Below are 23606 nucleotides of genomic sequence, written 5' to 3'. Positions count from 1 at the left end.
ATTAGGACAGTTGAAGAGGGAACCATCCAGTCCCAACTTGGTCTCACCTGATTAATGAGACATCATCCTTATTAGATGTGACGTTTGATGTCTGACATTTGCTTCAGCAACTGTCCTGATCATGTAAAACAGAGAAGGGTCAACCCCTTTAAGATGCAGTTATAGTGTTCAGATAACAGTAAAAGTATTCTATATATATAGTGAAATATTTCGGATTGTTATATGCATTACACTTCCTGATCTTTATTGGTCATTGCATACAATACTTTTCCTAATCACTATCATTTAGTGTTCTAAACTGCTTTCCCTTTTAGACGTGTGACTTAAAGCAAACCTATGAGTAGGATTTTGCCAAGTAACCCACAGACACTGTCAGGTTGGCACTGTTACACTGATTAAAATAATATCTGGGGTGAAGAAATCCATCTTGTGGTTCTGTAATCAAAGAAGTTTGCAGCTAATGATATGCTCGTGCTCTGGGGCGGCATTGTAGGCAGACTCTTAGGGTACTGTCACACTTAGCGATGTACCAGCGATCCCGACCAGCGATATGACGCGGTCAGGATCGCTGGTACATCACTAAGTGGTCGCTAGTGAGCTGCCACACAGGCAGATCTCACCATCGACATTGCTGGGGATGGGGGTCGCTACTTACCTGTCACACTAGGCGATCCTGCGTCCTCCTGCCCGCATCCACGCTCGTCGCTCGTCTCTCCACAGGAAGCGCCGCAGGAAGCTGACGACGAGAAACAGTCCAGCCTGTTCTCGCGCAATCAGCGGGGGAGCGGGTCGTAGGTAAGTATCAGACACCGCGATATTGCTAGCAATATCGCTATAACGTCACAAGTTGTAGCGATATTGCTAGCGATATCGCTTAGTGTGACAGGCCCTTTATCTTCCTGCTCTAAGCCAGAGAAACCAAGGAAAGACCTGCCCACAGGCCGCCCCAAAGCACAAACAGTCTGTCTCTATGAAGAGGAACATGTTTGCACTTTGGCGAGGCCTGTGGACAGGTCTTTCCTTGGTTTCTCTGGCTTAGAGCAGGATAGAGCAAAAAGATAGGACTCTGCCTACAGTCCCGGGTTCATCATTAGCTGCAAACAACTCTGATTACACAAGAACCACAAGAGAAGATTTCTTTACTCCAGGTATAATTTTAATCAGTTTAACAATGCCAACCTGACAGTGTCTGTACGTTATTTAGCAAAATGGTGCTGACAGGTTCACTTTAACTTTTACTATAACGTTTCTTGTACATTTCACCAAATCATTTTATAAAATATGAACTGGCTACTACTCTATGCAATTTCTCTGATATTTAACAAAATGTTATTTCCTTGTAAAACATTTTCCTATTCTCAATGTGAAAATGGCTTTTCCTCTCTATGTATTCTTTGATTCATAAGAGTTGATTTACAGGAACAACAATTCCCACAATCTGGACATGAAAATGGATTATCCGCTGTGTGAATTCTTAGATGTGCAACAAGATTTGATTTGTTGGTAAAGCCTTTCCCACATTCCTGACATGAAAATGGCTTCTCCCCTGTGTGAGTTCTCTTATGTCTAACAAGATTTGTTTTGTCTGTAAAGCATTTCCCACATTCTGGACAGGAAAATGGTTTCTCCCCTGTGTGACTTCTCAGATGTGCAGAAAAATTTGCTTTCTTGTTAAAACATTTCCCACATTCTGAACAAGCAAATGGCTTCTCCCCTGTGTGAATTTTCTTATGAGCAATAAGATTTGTTTTGTAGGTAAAATATTTCCCACATTCTGGACATGAAAATGGTTTCTCCCCTGTGTGAATTCTTTGATGTGCAGTAAGATTTGCTTTCTTGTTAAAACATTTCCCACATACGGAACACGAAAATGGCTTTTCTTCTGTGTGGCTTATCTCATGTCTAACAAGTTGTGATTTATTGCTATAAGATTTTCCACATTTTGAACATGAAAATGGCTGCTCCCCTGTGTGACTTATCTCATGTTTAATAAGATCTCCTTTGTATGTAAAACATTTACCACATTCTTGACATGAATATGGCTTCTCTCCTGTGTGAAGTCTCTGATGTACTGTAAGACTTGCTTTCTTGGTAAAACATTTTCCACATTCTGAACATGAAAATGGCTTCTCCCCTGTGTGAGTGCTCTTATGTTTAATGAGATCCCCTTTGTAAGTAAAAGACTTCCCACATTCTGCGCATGAAAATGGCTTCTCCGCTGAGTGAATTTTCTGATGTACACTAAGACTTGCCTTCTTGGTAAAACATTTCCCACATTCTGAACATGAAAATGGCTTTTCATCTGTGTGAGTTGTCATATGGCTAATAAGATTTGTTTTGTAGGTAAAACATTTCCCACATTCTGAACATGAAAATGGTTTCTCCCCTGTGTGAATTCTTTGATGTGCAGAAAGATTTGCTTTCTGGTTAAAATATTTCCCGCATTCTAAACATGAAAATGGTTTCTCCTCTGTATAAGCTTTTTGATGTTCAGCATACCTTTTGTTATTTTCATTTTGCTTAAAAGTCTGTAATGAATTAGAAGATTGGACCTGTTCATAAGAAATAGAGGACAGATTTCTGTTGTGAAGGGCTGGCTGTATATCCGGAATAATGTCTTGCTCTTCATATATATATGGTGTGGTACCATAATTAGCTGCTTCAAAATCAGTAAATGTCACATGTCCCTCTGATGCACATTCATCTGCCAAGAAAAAATATATATATAATGCTGCCTTTTGAAACAAATTGTATTTAAATTCAATAACTAGCTGATGGAGACAGATGTACAAACTGTAGACTTCAATGCAAAGACTAATACATTAAGCCAAAAGGTGATGCTCTTTCAATTTATAGTTTTTCTTCTAATGCTAGCTTTTCTATAGATTTATGTTTCCCATTACCGACGACCATGGTTGGGGGTGGTAGACCAATTCTGAGGATGAAATGTATTTCTTAAAAAGTGACCGAAGAAACACATTATGGATTTTGAAAATAGGTGGTAAAACGAGGCAAAATGCTACTGGGTTGACTACGGCGACTATCTTATAGGGACCAATGAACCTGGGTCCCAGTTTCCAAGAGGGAACATTCAACTTAATGTTTTTTGTTAGACAACCACACCAAATCTGACATGGAGAAGGACTTGGGGATCCTAGTTAATGAAAATTCACTTGGAGCAGCCAGTGCCAGGCAGCGGCTGTCAAGACAAACAGGATCATGGGGTGCATTAAAAGAGGTCTGAATACACATGATGAGAACATTATACTGCCTCTGTACAAACCCTGGTTAAGAAAAAAACACTAATACCAGATGTGGTAATATATATATATATATATATATATATATATATATATAAAATTCTATATATTACTTTGTATATAGTGCTGACCAAATGAATAATTTATTTACCCCCTGATGAAGGAAATATACCGAAACGCGCGTCGGGGTACGCGTTAAAGGGACATGGTGACCTTTAAAGGTATATGATCTTTTTTATGCATTCCTCCACTATTGCATTGCACTTTATCCAAAAGTCACTGTGGCTCTTTTTTCATAGGAGATGGTAACACATGGTTGTTTTTTTGCACAAAGCATGCTACACTTTATATGGTAACAATTTATCAACTTACCATTTGCTTCAATTGATATATCTTATTCATGCACATGCACTTTTTTGCTTATTAAATATTTTTTATGCAAAGTTATTTTTCACCCTTAAATATATGATGAATGCATATTAATATAATTGGGTCCAATTTTATAGTTTTACAAATGTTTGTAAAAACTGTCCCCGAACGTGTACATTGTTTTTAATTGGTCTTATATGAAACCACCAATATAATAAAGATTATTAATTATCTATATCCTGTTTGGTACTTTCTGGTTGATAGGTCTTATGGTTGCTTGCTTTCAAACAAATCCCTGGTTAGACCGCACATGGAGTACTGTGTACAGTTTTGCGCACCGGTGCTCAGGAAGGATATACTGGAACAAGAGCAAGTACAAAGGAGGGCAACAAAATTAATAAAGGAGATGAGGGAACTACAATACCAAGAGAGATTAGCAAAGATAGGATTATTTAGTCTAGAAAAAAGACGACTGAGGGGCGATCTAATAACCATGTATAAGTATATAAGGGGACAATACAAATATCTCTCTGAGGATCTATCAATACCAGGGAATGTGACAGTCCCAAGGGGGCATTCTCTGCGTCTGGAGGAAAGAAGGTTTTTCCACCAACATAGAAAAGGATTCTTTACTGTTAGGGCAGTGAGAATCTGGAATTCCCTGCCTGAGGAGGTGGTGATTGCGAACTCAGTCGAGGGGTTCAAGAGAGGCCTGGATGTCTTCCTGGAGTGTAACAATATTGTATCTTACAGTTATTAGTTTCTTTAGAAGGACGTAGATCTGGGGGTTTATTCTGACAGAATATAGGCTGAACTGGATGAAAAAATGTCTTTTTCCGGTTTTGCTAACTATGTTACTAATGGCCGTCGTCTGGTGGTGGCTCTGAAGCTTGGCAAGCTCACACACGTACCATGCCTGGCCCACATACTCAACTTAGTGGTTTAGCGGTTTCTGAAAACCTACCCATATTTGCCTAAACTACTTCTGAAGATACACCGCGTGTGCACCCATTCCCGCAAGTCAGCTACTGCAGCAGCGCTTGAAAGTACCAGCTCATTGACTGATTTGCGACATGACCACGTGCTGGAACTCCACATTACACATGTTGGCAAGGCTTTGTGAGCGGCAGAGGGCAGTAGTTGAACACCAGTTGCAACATGCCTGTCGGTATTCCAATCAGCCCCTGCATATAAAAACCGACAAGTTGGCACAAATGTCTGACATCTGTGAGGTTCTACCAAACTATGAGGAATCAAAGAAATGGTGAGTGGCAATGATGCCATAATCAGTGTAACCATCGAAAGGTTCAAGAGAGGCCTGGATGTCTTCCTGGAGTGTAACAATATTGTATCTTACAGTGATTAAGGACATAGATCTGGGGATTTATCCTGACGGAATATAGGCTGAACTGGCTGGACAAATGTTTTTTTTCGGCCTTGCTAACTATGTTACCAAATCATCAGCACACAGGTCCGGACCAGCCAAGCCTTTCCGATCAGCCATACTCTTATATTTGGAGCCCATCATCCTTAAATTAAGAACACCCTGCCACACAGAGGTAATAGATGAATAAAAACTTCTCCTCCCCAGGAACAATTGCCATTAAAGGTGCAGAATTGAGGATGAAAGCTATATGTCCCGCAGAACGGGGACTTGTCTGTAGATTGATAATGACAATGATTCACTGTGAACTCTGCTAAAGATAAATAAGTGCCTAAATCTGTCATAGAAAATATTAAGATACCTGAAGCTACTAATGAAGGAACATTCACCCCCCTCCCACCTCCTCTCTCTTTTCCAGGAATGAAGAAGAGCTTACAATCGAAATAGAATTGCACAGTGGATATAGGCAAATGGGTAAATTATCTATAGTTGGGAAGTGACAAATTCAATTAAAATCCATTTTAAAGCCAAGTCTCCTAGAGTACAGGTAATTAGACAGGAAATATCTTTCCTGAAATTCAGATAACAAAAGGGACATGTGTTTACGCATAAATAGAAAAGTGTAGATGTCCCCCTTGTCCCCAAGAAAGACATCCTGAGGTGAATGGAAACTTTTGTTCCCTTCAAAGGAAATGTTACACATGCAACCAGACAAAGAGTTATGAATATCGGGGTTTGTATAGATAGGATAGTAATGGGACTTACATTTTCAATTTCGGGACTAATTGGGGAAAAATATGCATATTGGGTTATCACTGTGACATCTGCCTATAAGCCCCAAATCAATAGTGGCCAGATCACTGACAACAGCCATGTCATGTTTGGTCTCAAGGTAAAATCACGATAAAAAATATTGCATTGATCTCAAACTTTTGTGATTGTCAGGAGGGAAAACATTGTTAATGTTGGGAATTTCTTAAAATTCTTAAGGCCTGAGAACATCCCACATCCTGTCCTAGACGTGAGGTCATCAGGGGGGGGGGGTGGTGTGGGTATAACTTAAGTGCTGATAAAAGGCTAAGGTGAATTATGATCTGTGCTCAATGCTAAGGAAGATAAATATCAGTGTAGGTTTGATCCCATTAACAAGACGTTTCTAATCAGATTTTTTCCATGTGCTAGCTGAGCTATCTTTGTGTCCAGCGTAGTAAGTTTCTTTATTAATCCTGTTTATTTTATGTAATTGTATATGCTGTATTGATTTGTTCTCTTTGTAAAACCTAGTGCATATTTTTTTATTTTTTTTTTTATAAACACTGCCCATCGTTCTGGATTAAATATAAAAAGTAGTATTTATGTTCTTTTTGTTCTGTAAACCGCACCCCGAAGCCATACGCTACCAGAACCAGGCGTCCAGTCAGCCTGTATAAAAATGACTGGTCGTGGCAGTAAGTAGTTCTTGGGTTATCGTGGGGATAGCCATGACCGTACAAGAGGTATATACACATATCCCATGCGTGGGAATTAGAGGTGTATATACCATACGCTTACTGTTAGTTTCCCAATAATTAGCCTTAGTGGAAACAGCCACAGCCTCTTCCATTAATCATCGGTCAATTGCGTAATTGTGCGGACAATAGGGGGCATCAAAGGGCTGTTTGTGACTCAAAGATAGCAGCATGAATGGTTCAGTTACAACCCCCCCTGGCCGCAATCTTTGACAGTTGGTGGAAAGGAAGCCTGCACAGCTACCTGGAAGGCAAAGCATAGGCTGGTTTCACATTAGCGTTTTTGTGCACAGCACATCGTGCGCATCAGTGCGCATTAGGGTGACTGCAAAAAAATTGATGTCGGAATTTTGTCCGTCTGGACCCCACAAAACGATTCCCCTTTCCAGATATTGAGATAGCCAAAATTTGAGCTCGATCAAACGACGTTAACCCGTGCCGCTCGTCGCTCAAAGTTTGAAAAAATCCAAATTGAGGTATTTTAAGATTTAGGTATTTTGCATAGTCTGTTAGACTATAAAGAATGTGACAACAACATTGCAGAAATAGCCCTGACCAAATTTTCGAACCATTTGTGGTATTTGAATGCAGAGTTGGTGGGATTATCGTTTTTTGATCCCACCATTACAGACAATGAAAAGTTGTTAATGGCTAATAAATTGCTCAGTAGCACAGATGAACCATCAGAGCACGCTAGGGTTGTAAATCCAAAAGTTAGGAAAGAAAAATTAAAAGAGGTAGGAAGTAACCGACTTTAACGACCTTCTGACAAAAGATGAAGAACAAAAGCAATATGTCCTGCAAGTTGTAAGCAAATGCCGAGCATTATATTCTGACGTTTCAAAAACTACTTTAACAAAAGCTCTAGAATAGATTAGATAACTATGTAAAATTATCAACTCATGTAGGTTAGCGTGCTCTGATGGTTCATCTGTGCTACTGAGCAATTTATTAGCCATTAACAACTTTTCATTGTCTGTAATGGTGGGATCAAAAAACGATAATCCCACCAACTCTGCATTCAAATACCACAAATGGTTCGAAAATTTGGTCAGGGCTATTTCTGCAATGTTGTTGTCACATTCTTTATAGTCTAACAGACTATGCAAAATACCTAAATCTTAAAATACCTCAATTTGGATTTTTTCAAACTTTGAGCGACGAGCGGCACGGGTTAACGTCGTTTGATCGAGCTCAAATTTTGGCTCTCTCAATATCTGGAAAGGGGAATCGTTTTGTGGGGTCCAGACGAACAAGATTCTGACATTTTTTCCCCCCCATATGAGATCCGGTCACCCTAGTGCGCATGCGTCATGTGTACCTATGTTTAACATGGCGTACGCATGGTCTTGCGTTTGCATGCGTTCGTCTGCATTTTCGTGCGCATGTGTTTTTTCAAGGTGTGCGTCTAGACGCGCCAGACGCAACCTGTTGCATTTTTTGGTTCGCCCAAAGGCGTAAAAAAAAAACATGCGTACGCTTGCGCACGGAATGCGTCAAAACAACGCATTACAGTCTATGGGAAAGCAGGCGTGAGCATGGACATGCGTACACATGCATTTTACGAGTAAACATGTGTAGACACTGGTTTAACACTTAGAGAATGAATGTGCAAAAAAAATGCAAACGCATGCAAAAACACATGATGTGTTTTTGCATGCGTTTCTACTTGACGCAAATGTGAAACTAGCCATATCCATACAGAGTAGGGCACGTGTAGCCAGGTGCCGTGATGTTCTGACCCTTGAACAGCACTGGTGTGGATGCTTCACGACGCGTGCACAATTTACGTGGTCTCCTAATCTATTTAACCATAGTACACCAACTCTGTCTTTGATCTCCAGACTGACTTCTATTTTGTTTGACATTCTTGACCTTGAATTTGTGACCGATATTTCAGCAAAAGTCTAAATCTCTATTTCGAATATGCAAATAAAGTCTGTGGAACCTCATTTAAGAGTCTCAAACACGGGACTAGCCAGATTTTCCTCCAGGGAAGGACCCAGCCAAGGAGTGGCTCCTTTCGGAAACCACCATTACCACCATATTAAGTGGCCCTTTAAGTCAATATCCAGCTCTTTACGAGTTTACAGATATGACAAGGGAAATACCAAGGTATCCATCCATAGACAGCTGTTTCGGGGTGTTGCCCCTCATCAGTGTGGAGTAGGAATCTGGCTAGGTGGGAGCACTGCCTAGTAGACCAACATCACAAAACAATCACTGACCTCAGGGAGACCAGTCAAAGAAAATGAGGCTCCACAGACTTTATTTGCATATTCGTATTTCCCAGGGAGCAATGCACCTAGGATTTCACTGATTGAGCGCCTTTGCCGGCTGCCGCAGTGTTTTCTTTGACTGGTCTCCCTGAGGTCAGTGATTGTTTCGTGGGTAAATACCAGGAATCTCTTGGAATCATCAACTGGTGAAAATTTGACCAAGCTCACGGTGGTTTGCCTCACTATGCTGGTAAGCATAATCCTCAAACTATGTGCCCACGTTGCAGAAATGCTGCGGAATTGTCCGCAGCATTTCCGCAACTCCCCGTCACAGGTAAAACGCATCCGGAATTCGCATGGGTTTTCCAGCAAAACACAAGCGTTTTGCAAGTGTTTTTAGCTTGCAGAATGCTTGCTTGATTTGAAGCATCGCTTAGAAAAGTGATTGACAGGTTGTCCACACTTGTCAAGCATAGTGCTTGACAAGTGACCAACTTTTTACTATTGATGCCTATGCAGCATCAATAGTAAAAGATAGAATGTTAAAAATAATTAAAAAATAAAAATAAAAAAAAAAATGGATATACTCACCTCCTGGCGGCCACAGATCTCCGCAGCGGCGATCCCGGTCCTCATCGGCGCTGCCGGCAAGTTCCGTTCCCAGGTGTGCTTTGCAAGAATGACCTTTGTGACGTCGCGGTCGCGTGACCGCTACGTCTTTAGAGGTCATTCTCGCAAAGCACGCCTGAGAACGGAACTTGCCGGCAGCGTCGCTGAGGACTCCAGAGGCCGACAGAGGGTGAGTATATCCCTATTTTTTATTTTAATTCTATTTTTTACAGGAATATGGTACCCAGGGCATGGAGGAGAGTCTCCTCTCCTCCAGACTGTGGGTACCATCCGCACATGAAGCGTTCACTTTACGCATGGTGGGCATAGCGAGCGTTTCAATGCAATCCTATGGCGGTGATTCCGCAGTGGAAAAATCCGCAGCATTGGCACAGCAACTGCAGAATCTTATAGGATTGCATGCAATGTATTTTGTTAGCGTTTTTTTTAAGCGTTTTAGCAGCAACAAAAACGAGGCGGAAACGCTTAAAAAACGCAACGTGAGCACGCAGCCTAACAAGATAACTGTCAGAAACTGTTAAGAATGGACCATCTGCAATCTATGGTGGATCAAGTCAATGGAATGCTGGAGAGTGAATGGGCCAAACAAAATTCAAATTGGGTGAGGCTATTCCTGAACTCAAGCTAAACTCACCCTATTGATTTTCTGGAGAGTGCATGATATTCATGCTTTTCCTGGTAAAGTTATAAATGCTTTGCCCTCAAACCTTTGGCTTTGAACAACCTGATAGACTTGCTATTTCTGTATTACAGGAGAATCCTTACATGGGCGTATTCTTGCTGTCTCTTGGGTCTCTAGAGTTAAAGGGAAGGTGCCATCCCAAAAATTTTTTTTCCAGCAATTGAAAAAATGTAAAGAATTAATGTTTAAATTTTCTTAAAAAATATAATCATTTGTTTATAATTTAGTAAAATATGAAAAATAATTTTAAAAGGTTTGGTATTTCCACTTTTAAACACTAGGGGGAGCAGCTGCTAAAATTTGACAAAAACCTAGTGTACAACCAGCTCACATTACTGCACTGCAGTAAACATGAACAATTTCCACTGATACATGTCACTGCATAGAAAAAGAAAAATACATATTTCACGGACACAAAAATCACTAAGGACACTCCAATCAATATACCGTATATAAGCCGACCCCCCTAATTTTGTCACAAAAAACTGGGAAAACTTATTGACTCACGTATAAGCCTAGGGTGCACAGTGAGTGGCCCCAGATAATGCTGCACAGTGAGTGGCCCCAGATAATGCTGCACAGTGAGTGGCCCCAGATAATGCTGCACAGTGAGTGGCCCCAGATAATGCTGCACAGCGAGTGGCCCCAGATAATGCTGCAGAGCGAGTGGCCCCAGATAATGCTGCAGAGCGAGTGGCCCCAGATAATGCTGCACAGTGAGTGGCCCCAGATAATGCTGCACAGTGAGTGGCCCCAGATAATGCTGCACAGTGAGTGGCCCCAGATAATGCTGCACAGTGAGTGGCCCCAGATAATGCTGCACAGTGAGTGGACCCCGATAATGCTGCACAGTGAGTGGCCCCAGATAATGCTGCACAGTGAGTGGACCCCGATAATGCTGCACAGTGAGTGGACCCCGATAATGCTGCACAGTGAGTGGCCCCAGATAATGCTGCAGAGCGAGTGGCCCCAGATAATGCTGCAGAGCGAGTGGCCCCAGATAATGCTGCACAGTGTGTGGCCCCAGATAATGCTGCACAGTGTGTGGCCCCAGATAATGCTGCACAGCGAGTGGCCCCAGATAATGCTGCACAGCGAGTGGCCCCAGATAATGCTGCACAGCGAGTGGCCCCAGATAATGCTGCACAGCGAGTGGCCCCAGATAATGCTGCACAGCGAGTGGCCCCAGATAATGCTGCACAGCGAGTGGCCCCAGATAATGCTGCACAGCGAGTGGCCCCAGATAATGCTGCACAGTGAGTGGCCCCAGATAATGCTGCAGAGCGAGTGGCCCCAGATAATGCTGCACAGCGAGTGGCCCCAGATAATGCTGCACAGTGAGTGGCCCCAGATAATGCTGCACAGTGAGTGGCCCCAGATAATGCTGCACAGTGAGTGGCCCCAGATAATGCTGCACAGTGAGTGGACCCCGATAATGCTGCACAGTGAGTGGACCCCGATAATGCTGCACAGTGAGTGGCCCCAGATAATGCTGCACAGCGAGTGGCCCCAGATAATGCTGCACAGCGAGTGGCCCCAGATAATGCTGCACAGTGTGTGGCCCCAGATAATGCTGCAGAGCGAGTGGCCCCAGATAATGCTGCACAGCGAGTGGCCCCAGATAATGCTGCACAGTGAGTGGCCCCAGATAATGCTGCACAGCGAGTGGCCCCAGATAATGCTTCACAGTGAGTGGCCCCAGATAATGCTGCACAGTGAGTGGCCCCAGATAATGCTGCAGAGCGAGTGGCCCCAGATAATGCTGCACAGCGAGTGGCCCCAGATAATGCTGCACAGTGAGTGGCCCCAGATAATGCTGCACAGTGAGTGGCCCCAGATAATGCTGCACAGTGTGTGGCCCCAGAAAATGCTGTACAGCGAGTGGCCCCAGATAATGCTGCACAGTGAGTGGCCCCAGATAATGCTGCACAGCGAGTGGCCCCAGCTAATGCTGCAGAGCGAGTGGCCCCAGCTAATGCTGCACAGCGAGTGGTTCCATCATGTTGCTGCTGCTGCCTCCATTACAAAAAAAAACAAAAAAACACTGTATACTCACCTCCTGCTGCCTATCAGCGTTGCCGGCTCTGGAACGGGGACAGGTGAATATGGCTCCCCCCCGTTCATACCTCCTCCTGGCGCTCGTCTCTGCAGCCCCCTGCTTGTTCCATGTTCTCGGTGCCGCTGCTCTTCCTGCTTCAGCGGTCACATGGTACCACTCATTAAAGTCATAAATATGCTCATATTCATGAGTTTAATGAGCAGTACCATGTGACTGCTGAAGCAGGAAGAGCAGCGGCACCGAGAACATGGAACAAGCAGGGGGCTGCAGAGAGGAGCCAGGAGGGGGTGAGTATGATCCGCCAATCCCCCCGGCATATGACTCGTGTATAAGCCGAGGGGGGGACACTTTCAGCCCAAAAAAACGGGCTGAAAATCTCGGCTTATACACAAGTATATGCGGTAGATCCTGCACTAGAAAAACGAAGTACATACGTCCAAGGTTGTAAAAATACCAAGAAGATTTTATTAATAAAAATATCCACAAATGACAAAATAATGTAGTATACAGACTCAGAGACACAAAGCGTACACCAAAAGCTCATGTGTGAAGGTCACAAAGAACACTGTTGTAGCAGCATTGGCAAACAAACCTCACCTAGGTTTTACATAAAAAAGAGAGAAATGGCCTCATAACAAGTAAATCACAAAAAGGTGCATAGTGCATATAAAGTGCAAAAGTATGTCTTACCCATAGTTAAGCTGCACTAGGACATATACACTGGCAGATAACTATGGGTAAGACATACTTTCCTTACTAGGGTCTTTATCACTATGATCTGTATGAGAGTGACAATGATTTAATGGCTCCTTGGCATTTCACTTGAAAGCCCTCCTTTTGCACTTTATATGCACTATGCACCTTTTTGTGATTTATCAGTATCACACGAGAGGATTAGATACACAGCTCAGCATACAGTATCATACAGGAGAGAATTAGATACACAGCACAGCAGATAGTATTACACAGGATTTATTTAGATACACGGCTCAGCAGACAGTATCACACATGGGAGGATTAGATACACAGTTCAGCAGTCAGTATCACAGGAGAGGATTAGATACACGACTCAGCAGGCAGTATTACACAGGACGGGATTAGATACACAGCTTAGCAGACAGTATCACACAGGATGGGATTAGATACACGGCTCAGCACAGTATCACAGGATAGGATTAGATACACAGCTCAGCATACAGTATCACACAGGAGAGGATTAGATACACAGCTCAGCAGATAGTATCACGCAGGAGAGGATTAGATACACAGCTCAGCAGTCAGTATCACACAGGAGAGGATTAGGTACACAGCTCAGCAGACAGTATCACACAGGATGGGATTAGATACACAGCTCAGCACACAGTATCATACAGGAGAGAATTAGATACACGGCTCAGCACACACAATCACACAGGAGAGGATTAGATACACAGCACAGCAGATAGTATTACACAGGATGGATTTAGATACACGGCTCAGCAGACAGTATCACACATGGGAGGATTAGATACACAGCTTAGCAGACATTATCACACAGGAGAGGATTAGATACACAGCTCAGCAGACAGTATCACGCAGGAGACTATTAGATACACAGCTCAGCAGACAGTATCACAGGAGAGGATTAGATACACGGCTCAGCAGGCAGTATTACACAGGATGGGATTAGATACACAGCTTAGCAGACAGTATCACACAGGATGGGATTAGATACACGGCTCAGCACAGTATCACACAGGATAGGATTAGATACACAGCTCAGCAGTCAGTATCACACAGGAGAGGATACACAGCTCAGCAGATAGTATCACGCAGGAGAGTATTAGATACACAGCTCAGCAGTCAGTATCACACAGGAGAGGATTAGGTACACAGCTCAGCAGACAGTATCATACAGGATGGGATTAGATACACAACTTAGCAGACAGTATCGCACAGGATGGGATTAGATACACGGCTCAGCACAGTATCACACAGGATAGGATTAGATACACAGCTCAGCACACAGTATCACAGGATAGGATTAGATACATGGCTCAGCACAGTATCACACGATAGGATTAGATACACAGCTCAGCAGACAGTATCACAGAGGATAGGATTAGATACACAGCTCAGCAGTCAGTATCACACAGGATAGGATTAGATACACGGCTCAGCAGACAGTATCACAGTATAGGATTAGATACATGGCTCAGCACAGTATCACACAGGATAGGATTAGATACACAGCTCAGCAGACAGTATCACACAGGATAGGATTAGATACACACAGGATAGGATTAGATACACAGCTCAGCAGACAGCATCACAGAGGATAGGATTACATACACAGACAATCCCAGACAATAGGACTGAGCTGTGCAGACTCCTCACCCCCCACAGCTGCAGGAGCTGAGACAACTCACTGCTGTATGTGTGCGAGTGAGAGGAGCATTCACCGGTCAGCTGCTGCTGTCTCTTCACTGCTCCTCCCCCCCCCCCAGTCTTCTCTTATAACAACGCGGCTCCTGCAATTATAGGGGGAAAGCGGAGCTCACAGATACACTGTGGGCTCCAGAAAAATGGCGCCGATGTCCTCCCTTCTCAATGATCTGGACAGCCCAGGGGGCGTGCCCAGATCACAGCAGGGAGCATCTCAAAGCTAGCCATATTTGCAAAGTGTAAGTGTCTCTTAGGGTAAGTGCACACGTAGTTTGTAGGTTGTGCGGATTTTGTTGAAAAATCCGCAGGTAAATCCGCAGGACTATCTGCGGTTTTGCCCTGCGGTTTCACACCTCATAATGGATAGGTGTGAAACTGCAGCGAAATCCGCACAAAGAATTGACATGCTGCGGATTGTAACCCGAGGAAAAATCCGCAGCATGTGCACAGAATTTTTCAGTTTACCATTGAAAACAATGGTACTGTACAACGCACCTAAATCTGCTGCGGATCCGCAGCAGAATCCGCACCGTGTGCACATAGCCTTACACTCCTGCGAAGCAAAATAGCAGCACCCACTGGCTGCAAAAATAATTAATAAAAAAACATATTTGAAAAAAATTTAATTTTATATTAAAAATAATTGTTTATATAAATAATCATTTTTAATACAAAAAAAAAAAAATTGCGGCACCTTCCCTTTAATACCTGTGCATACGTTTTAAGACCAAAACAGCATGACAGTGTAGAGTGCGAAACTATTGCTCTTTTTGATCACTGGGTTACAAATTCTCAGTGAAATGATGTTGTAAAACCCAATATGGAGGACAGCAAAGGGCAGCGGCCACAGAGGAACGTAGCCGAGCATGGCCAGGACAGGTGAGTAAGACAGCAAGCTCCAATAATTAGATCTACCAGTGGAGACTGGCAATTTATCAACAGCCCCATAATTCCACTGCCGCAGTCTGCTTGTTCATAATGATCCAAACTATACTCAATAAGTAGCCAGCGCTAAATAAATCTTCTGACTATTATGTTTCAAATTGTACTGCTGCTACTAACACCCCTAAAAAACCAGAAATCTTTTCCTTTCTATTATGTTCCATGCTGTGCTGCTCTTGAGATGGAACGTTGCCCTGCTCAGGGTAAATCTAATCAGCTCCACAAAAGGGATAATTTTTAGACGGCTAAAAGATGCCATTGCTTCTTTATATTGAGGATGGCTATAAGGTGCAATGATACACTGCACTGCTGTAGGTATAATTCAAGGAGCTTTATTGGCGCCTACGCGTTTCCTGAGCTGTCCCAGCTCACTTCATCAGGGCACCTGATGAAGTGAGTTGGGACAGCTCAGGAAACGCGTAGACACCAATAAATTTCCTTGAATTATACCTACAGCAGCGCAGTGTATCATTGCACCTTATAGCCATCCTCAATTACAAGTCCTTGGACCCTGTGCAGAGTGCAGCAGCTGTTTCATGCGTTTGTAGGCGTTGTGACCGAAGTTTCACAACCCTATCAGGTGAGTCTCTCCTTGCCTCACCATTAAAATTGTGGTTTAAAGGTTTTACACAGTGGATGCACCCTGTTTTGTTTTTCTTATTGCTTCTTTATGGCCTATACTGATCTTCTCCTGGAAGTGATGCCTACCCTGCACTGGAAAAAAACATATACTCAACCATTAAACAGCTGCACCCCAAAAATATACTTTTTTTCAATGCCTAAAATAGAATTAGACCTACCGGTAATTCGGTTTCTAGGAACCTTCCACAACAGCATAGGAGGTCGTCTCCACACCTTAATGGGGGACAGGAAGCACAAGAGGTTAAAAGCCCCTCCCACCTCCTACTCACCAGTGACTTACAACACCTTGGCACTGGTTACCTTTAGATTCCCAGAAAATATCCAAGGAACGAATTAGTGCTGTCGTGTAAGGTTCCTAGAAACTGAATTACCGGTAGGTCTAATTCTATTTTCTCTAGTCACCTTCCACGACAGCATAGCAGGAATACCAACCAATTCTGCACTAGGGGGACAACGGCCTGAAGTACTTTTCGGCCAAAGGATAAATCCCTATTGGATAATAAGTCCAATCTATAGTGTCTGGCAAAGGTATGAAGTGAAGACCATGTAGTGGCCCTGTAAATCTGCTCGGTTGATGCGCCTGTTCTCTCAGCCCAGGAGACTGAGGTAGACCTTGTAGAATGAGCCTTGACCCCGGAGAAAGGGTGTCATGTTCTGGGCCAGATATGCTTCAGATATGGCCTTCTTGATCCAATTTGCGATGGTACTCTTCACCACCTTCTTCCCTTTATTTTGACCCGATGGATGAACAAATAAATTTTGTCAACTCTCCATGGTTTGGTTTGCTTTAAGTAATGCAAAATCGTACGCCGAACATCAAGCGTATGGAATTCCTCCTCCTTTGGATTTGTTGGATTCTGGCAAAAGGAGGAGAGGACGATGTCTTGTTGTAGTTATAGCGACTAGGAAGGCTGTCTTGAATGAAAGAAGCTGAGGAGTACAGGAAGATAGAGGCTCAAATGGTAGCTGAGTGAGGCCTTTGAGGACTAAGTTTAGATCCCAAGAAGGGACAACAGTTTGCCTCCTGGGACGTAGTCTAAGGGCTGACACCATGAACCTTTTAATCCAACGATGGTTGGCTAAGTCCTGATCATATATAGAGCTCAGTGCAGAGACCTGAACCTTCAAGGTACTAGGCTTGAGGCCTAACACTAGCCCTTTCTGTAGAAAGTCCAATATTTGTGAAATGTTGGGATGGGAACCTCTTCCACACCTTGTTATACTGTAAATAGCGTTGGTGACTGACTTCCTGGACTTTTGTAAGGTAGAAATTACTTTGTCCAAAACCCCTCGTGCGCGGCACGCAATACCTTGGCTTCAGTAAGTTCATCCTTTGAAGATTCAGATGACGAAGAGGTCCCTGAGAAAGAAGGTCGGCGTCTAATGGCAAAAGAACTGGACTGTCTATCTGGAGATCGATGAGGAGGTTGAACCAGCTCCTTCTTGGCCACATAGGAGCCACTAGGACGGTTGTTACCTGATCCCTCTGGATCTTGCTACTAGCATCTGGAAGATTCCCTTGTTCAGGCTCCATTTTCCTGGCTGTATGTCCCAGTGACTCAGGAAATCTACCTGGAGGTTGGAGGACCCCTTTAGTTGGACGGCTGTCAGGGAGAGAAGGCGTTTTTCGGCCCAACAGAATATTCGGCTTGATATGTCCCTCAAGCTATTGAACCTCATGCTCCCCTGATGCTTGAGGTTGGCTACTGTAGTGATGTTGTCCGAATATACCCGGACATGACAGCCGGAGACCAGGCTGCCTGCTGCCAGAAGGGCTTCCTCCACCGCCTTTAGCTCTCTAAAGCTGGAGCACCTGGCACTTGTCTCTGGACTCCAGCGTCTCTTGAAGGGGGTATGGGATGCCACAGCACCCCAGGCTCTCTTGCTGGCATCGGTTGTTACGGTGACCAGAGGTGATTGAGACCAGGTTACACCTCTGCGAAGATTTTTGGGGCTCAACCACCAAGCTAGGGAAGCCTTTACTCGGATTGGGGTCTGAACCCTCCAGTTCAGCGAGTTGGGATTCCTGTTCCACCTCTCAAAAATATGAGCCTGCAGAACCCTGGAGTGGGCCTGAGCCCAAGACACTGACTGAATACAAGAGGTCATAGAGCCCAGGACGGACATAGCTGCCTGAAGGGTAGGGGACCTCTGTTTCCTGAAATCTGAGATTTTGGATATCACAGCCAGGCGATGATCCTCCGGTAGAAGGACATATGTCTTCCCGAATCTAGTAGGACTCCCAGGAACCTCCTCATCTTGGAGTTGAGATTTTTTCAGATTTAGGAGCCACACCAGAGATTGTGGAATTACCAGAGACTTTGCTACGTGACTCCTGAGAGTTTGAACAGAAGGGCCTATGATTAGGAGATCGTCCAGGTAAGGTACAATGCAAATGCTCTGCCCCCGGATGTAGGACACTACCTCTAAAAATTATCATGGAGAACACCCTTGGCACTGAGGAGATGCCAAATGGGAGCACGTTGTATTGATAGTGCCTCATTTGCTGGTTCTGTAGGACTGCAAACCTCAAATACTTCCTGTGTCGTGGATGAATTGGCACATGAAAGTAAGCAACCTTCAGGTCGATGGTTGCAATGAAAAACTGAGGCCCTATCAGGGGAATAGCTGATTTTACTGACTCCATCTAGAATCTGCGATATAAAATGTTAAGGTTGAGAGCCTTCAAATTTATGATGATGCGTACCTCCCCTGAAGGTTTTTTTTACCAAGAAGAGTCGGGAGTAGTGACCCTGTCCCCACTCATCCACTGGTACTGGGGAGTTTGCATTTGATTTTAGCAGATTCTGTAGACCAGATATCAGCAAGTTTTGGGCTCCTTGATATGGTAGGGAGGTGACTCTTAGAACCCGAGGAGGGGAGGACTCAAACTCTATAAAAAGGCCCTCCTTGATGACATTGAGCCCCCACCGGCAATAGGAAATAGACTGCCAACGGTGGAAAAAATTCCCCACAGAGTCGGGAGTCATTGCTTATCCTGTTGGTGTCACTGATGGGCAACAAGGATGTTCTTGCCCTTCTCTTTAGCATTGCTCCACCTCCCGGTTTTCCCCTTACCCTTAGTTTGGGGGGCCTGAGGCAAAGAGGCACGAAAAAAGCGGATCCTGGAAGGCTTTAGTTCGGGAAGAGCCTTCTTTTTATCTGTGGCCTTCTCTCGTCATGAGCTGGTCCAAAGACGTAATCACCCTTAAAGGGGATAGAGCATAACTTAATTTTAGAAGTGACATCCCAACTCCACATTTTAAGCCAGAGGGCTCTTCTGGTGGAGTTAGACTGAACCAGGGACCTGGCAGCAATACGAATAGATTCCATAGACGCATCAGCCAAGAATGCAGTCGCCTTTTGGAGTATAAGAAGAGAGTCCAACAACTCCCGTCCTGAGGTTCCCTGAGAGATGTAATTCTCTATCTTCTCCAGCCATCGGAAGAGGGATCTGGGAACACAGGTGGAAGCTATGTTGGACCTGGGTGCAGAGGTGGAGGTTTCCCAGGATTTTTTCAGCAGACTTTCTATCTTGCTATCCATTGGATGCTTAAGCTGTTAAGAATCCTCAAAGGGGAGTGCAGTTATTTTAGCTACTCTCGCCACTTTCATCCTCCTTAGGAACATCCCACCATGCTGATTCGCCCTCCAGAGGAAACCTATGCTTACATTCCGAGGGGGTGCTCAGCCGTTTCTCTGGAAACTCCCATTCCAGAGAGATCATATCCAGGATGTTTTCATGTACCGGGAACCCTACCTGTTTCCTTGCTTTTAATCCTCCAAACATTTCATCCTGAACAGTCAGGGGACTGATTCCTCCTCTAACCCCATAGTGGAACAGACCGCACTAACCAACTCCTCAATATACTCTGAGGAGAAGAGATACTTTCTAGCCTCCAACATCCTATGGGCTCCCATTTTCCTGAAGCTGAGTCATAAGAGTCCTCAGATTCGGAGTCAAAATCCTCGATTTGGATCCTTCTCTTTTTGAAGGGTGAAGGTCCTGGGGAAGGAGGTGGAGGTGTAAAAGCGGCCAAGGAGGACTGAACCTCCTGTCTGACAAGGGTACGAATTTCATCCAGGAGAGGGATGTTCAGCTCTGACCACTTTATCCATACACTCCTAACAGAGCCTTTTCTCCCATAGAGAGGGAAGCTTCCTACTACAGATGGCACATTTAGGAGCCTTCTTAGCAGGGTTTCTATTGGCAGATTGTCTCCCTAGGAAAAAAAGGGAGAGTAGTGTAACTAAAGGGATCCACTAACATACTACACCCAGGACCCTGGCTAGAACCTACCCAACACACAGACTTACTGAGGCTGGGGCAGTGTGGAGCTCTGCAGGTGCAGGGTAGGGAGCAAACACACCAACCATCCATACTGCAGGGATCAGTCATAACTGGAGGTGTCTTCCGGCATGTTGATGTAGAGGTAAACTCTACCCCCAGCGTCATCAAATTTCCCTCCTCCCCCTCCGAGTCCCGAACAGGTTTCAACAAGTTCAGCTCTGCACACTGTTCGGGAGCCGAGAGGCCCCACAGCACCTGTGTTTAACCCTGGAACGCAAAATCCGGATGTGACACACGCAGGGTTTGACATCACTTCCGGGTCGCGCTGAATGGCATGCATGGGGGGAAGGAAGCCGGGGAGCTCAGGGAGGCCCCCGGCTATGGGGATCACTGGCCCGCTTTACCCCCGACGTGAGCGCAGGTGGGTCAGGAGGTCCCGAATCCTCTGCAAGGAGGGAGACGGGAGCAGCACGGAGGAGGAGAGCAGAGCCCATGACCACCACTCCCCGGCTACAAAAAACAGGTATACTGTGGTTGCCGTCTACGCAGCATACAACAAAAAAACCTCTTCATGCCCCTTGGGGGACAGGAAAGACACTGGTGAGTAGAAGGTGGGAGGGGCTTTTAACCTTTTGTGCGTCCTGTCCCCCATTAGGGGTTGGAGACAACCTCCTATGCTGTCGTGGAGCGTGACTATGCATTGCTTCTTCATTCATTGTTCTATTTGCAAGGAAAAAAATTACCTTACACTGGTAAAAAATAATATGTAAAAACACACACGAATCTGCTGCCAAAGCAGTGAAGATCACTGTGGGAACAGCGTTTTGTTAAATATAACGCTCTAGACCTACTACATGTATTGGGGATAAGGAGATTGATGGTATGCACTGATACCAGTAGTAGAACCAGAGTGCTGTATATCACAAATGCTGCTCATACAATAATCTTCAATGCTCCAGACACTGAAACCCTCCTCCTCTTCCGGCGCTGTAATGACAGAAAGCAACATGGGTGAAGAGTTCTCAGTGTGGTCAAGCTAAAAATGCCTGTTTTGACATTCTCTGTGATCTTTTGTTTTTTCACCCTTTTTGACACTACCTTCCTACAATTGGGCAATGTCATAGAGGTGAAAAGTAAACCCTTTCGCAAAGGAATCTCTGCTAAAACTCCTTTGGTTGAAGAGGAATTTGGAAGGAAAGGAAAATTTGTATAATGGGCACCCAAAACTTCAACAACCCATATCACTGCAATATAGCGGAAAAAAAACTGAGTAATCAGCATCACTGCAATTTTTAGTGATATATACCATTTAAAGTAAAAAAATTATTAAAGGTCCTGCAGATTGGGGGATATCCAGTTCCTGAGAACCGAACCAATTGCAAAAAAGACTGCTAAGTAGTGCATAGCTTGTCAGGCAGGACAGCAAAACATATACAATAATTCAAAAGAAGGCCTACAAAATCAAAGAAAAGAATTGTACCAACCAGTGAATAAGTAAATATAAAGGTCACTACTCACCTGCACTGTCATCTGTAATAACCTCCACTTTAAACCAATCATCAGCTCTCTCATATATTTCTGTATTATCAATACTATTCAGCTCTTCACCCTGAAACAAATATTGTAAAAGTCACAGACAGATGGAGAAGTCACATCTATGATCAGCTCTAATCCTGCCATCTCCACCGTTCTCATTACACAAGTATAAAACATATAATACTGGTGGATAAAACAAGACTGAACACAAGACCTTCACAGCCGTCTACACATCATAGGGGAGATCTCATGACACCTTCTCTCCATCTACCTGATGATCCTGAGGAACATTGGGATCTTCTTGTTTACAGTCCTGTGGAAGAAGAGGACGGGGACATCTCTCTGGTGTTGTCCTCTTACTGGACAGAACTGAAAAAACACATACAGGGACTGAATTCATTCTTTACAGATAATTACAGACCGTGTGTATTTAGTCCTGTCTATTACCTGGTGATGTGCGGGGCTGGGGAACCTCCATCATGACGTCCTTGTACAGATCTTTGTGTCCTTCTAAATACTCCCACTCCTCCATGGAGAAATAGACGGCGACATCCTGACATTTTATAGGAACCTGACACATACAATGATACCGTCATCCCCCGATCCCTTCATAGCATTACTGTATAATATCCCAGCATTCCCAGCAGTGTCACCTCTCCAGTCAGCAGCGCAATCATCTTGTAGGTGAGTTCTAGGATCTTCTGGTCATTAATGTCCTTATGTATCTGGGGGTGAGGTGGAGACCCCGTGATTGGGCTCAGAGGTCTTCCCCATCCCTCAGACCCAGGGTCCTGACAGCGCTCACTAGTCTTCTTCACTACTGTGTAATCCTGGTTATGGAGAGACACATTAATAAATCTCACTACAGACATTTCCAGAGTCCTCACCTCTCCAGTTCTGTCCATCTGTTATTCCCATAGATAAGAATGATGTAATGTGACGTCATCAGAATCTCTCACCTCTCCAGTAAGCCGGAAGAGGATCTCTAGGGTGAGGTGTAATATCCTCTCCGCCATCTTGTCACTGCTCTTTTCCATCCTTGATGGGTAAATCAGGAATATTCTCTTATAGATGTTCTCTGATGTTGTAGGGACTTGAATAAGACAGTTTGTCTCTGTAAAATCATAAAGAATGTAATATTACAAATTGCTGAAGACTTTATATCCAATTGCTAGCCAGAGAAATTATGCTAACATGTATGGCACATCACTATTTTATGTGTTCACCTGTTTTGTTTTTATTGTTCACCATTGAGACCGTGGTTTGGGATTTCCAGATGTTTTTGGCCAATTCATCAACTGCAACTTTTTAAAAAGTCACAAATTTTGTCAGAAATGTACTCCAGTTCATCCCCAAGCTATTTTATGTATCCTAGATATTTGGGTGCAGATTTTGTGCCATTAAGCAAAACATGAGACTTTTTGCGTAAGAGATTTTTATTTTATGCTAAATTCATGAACTATGTGCGCCATTTCAAAGAATTTGGAGCAAAAAACTTCATTAAATACCGTATAGCAAAAGAAGTGAATTTAAAAAAAAAAAAAAATCACAACTGATGAATTGAGACCCAAGTTTTCTGGTACGGAGCCTGTTATACCAAGAAAACAAAAAAAATTGTTTTCGGAACGGTCCTACACTGTCTAATATTAAAAACCTTACC

The 23606-nt window shown here is 43.9% G+C and overlaps 1 protein-coding gene across 1 annotated transcript; it reads right to left on the bottom strand.

Annotated features, from left to right (window-relative positions):
* Positions 1-1149: 1149 nt before the first annotated feature.
* On the bottom strand, positions 1150-23056 carry LOC141055804 (uncharacterized). The gene is made up of 6 exons (XM_073552517.1): positions 22906-23056; positions 22600-22776; positions 22394-22517; positions 22218-22315; positions 21929-22019; positions 1150-2704 (listed from the first exon to the last, which is right to left on the bottom strand). Exons 1-6 carry the CDS (start codon positions 22981-22983, stop codon positions 1359-1361), a joined length of 1914 nt encoding a protein of 637 aa, XP_073408618.1. The 5' UTR covers positions 22984-23056; the 3' UTR covers positions 1150-1358.
* Positions 23057-23606: the final 550 nt, after the last annotated feature.

Source organism: Dendrobates tinctorius, unplaced genomic scaffold, assembly GCF_039654945.1.
Source record: "Dendrobates tinctorius isolate UK_male_01 unplaced genomic scaffold, ASM3965494v1 ptg000192l, whole genome shotgun sequence".
NCBI lineage: Eukaryota > Metazoa > Chordata > Amphibia > Anura > Dendrobatidae > Dendrobates > Dendrobates tinctorius.
Note: the sequence above shows the minus strand (reverse complement) of the source record. Positions and strands in the feature narration are given on the sequence as shown.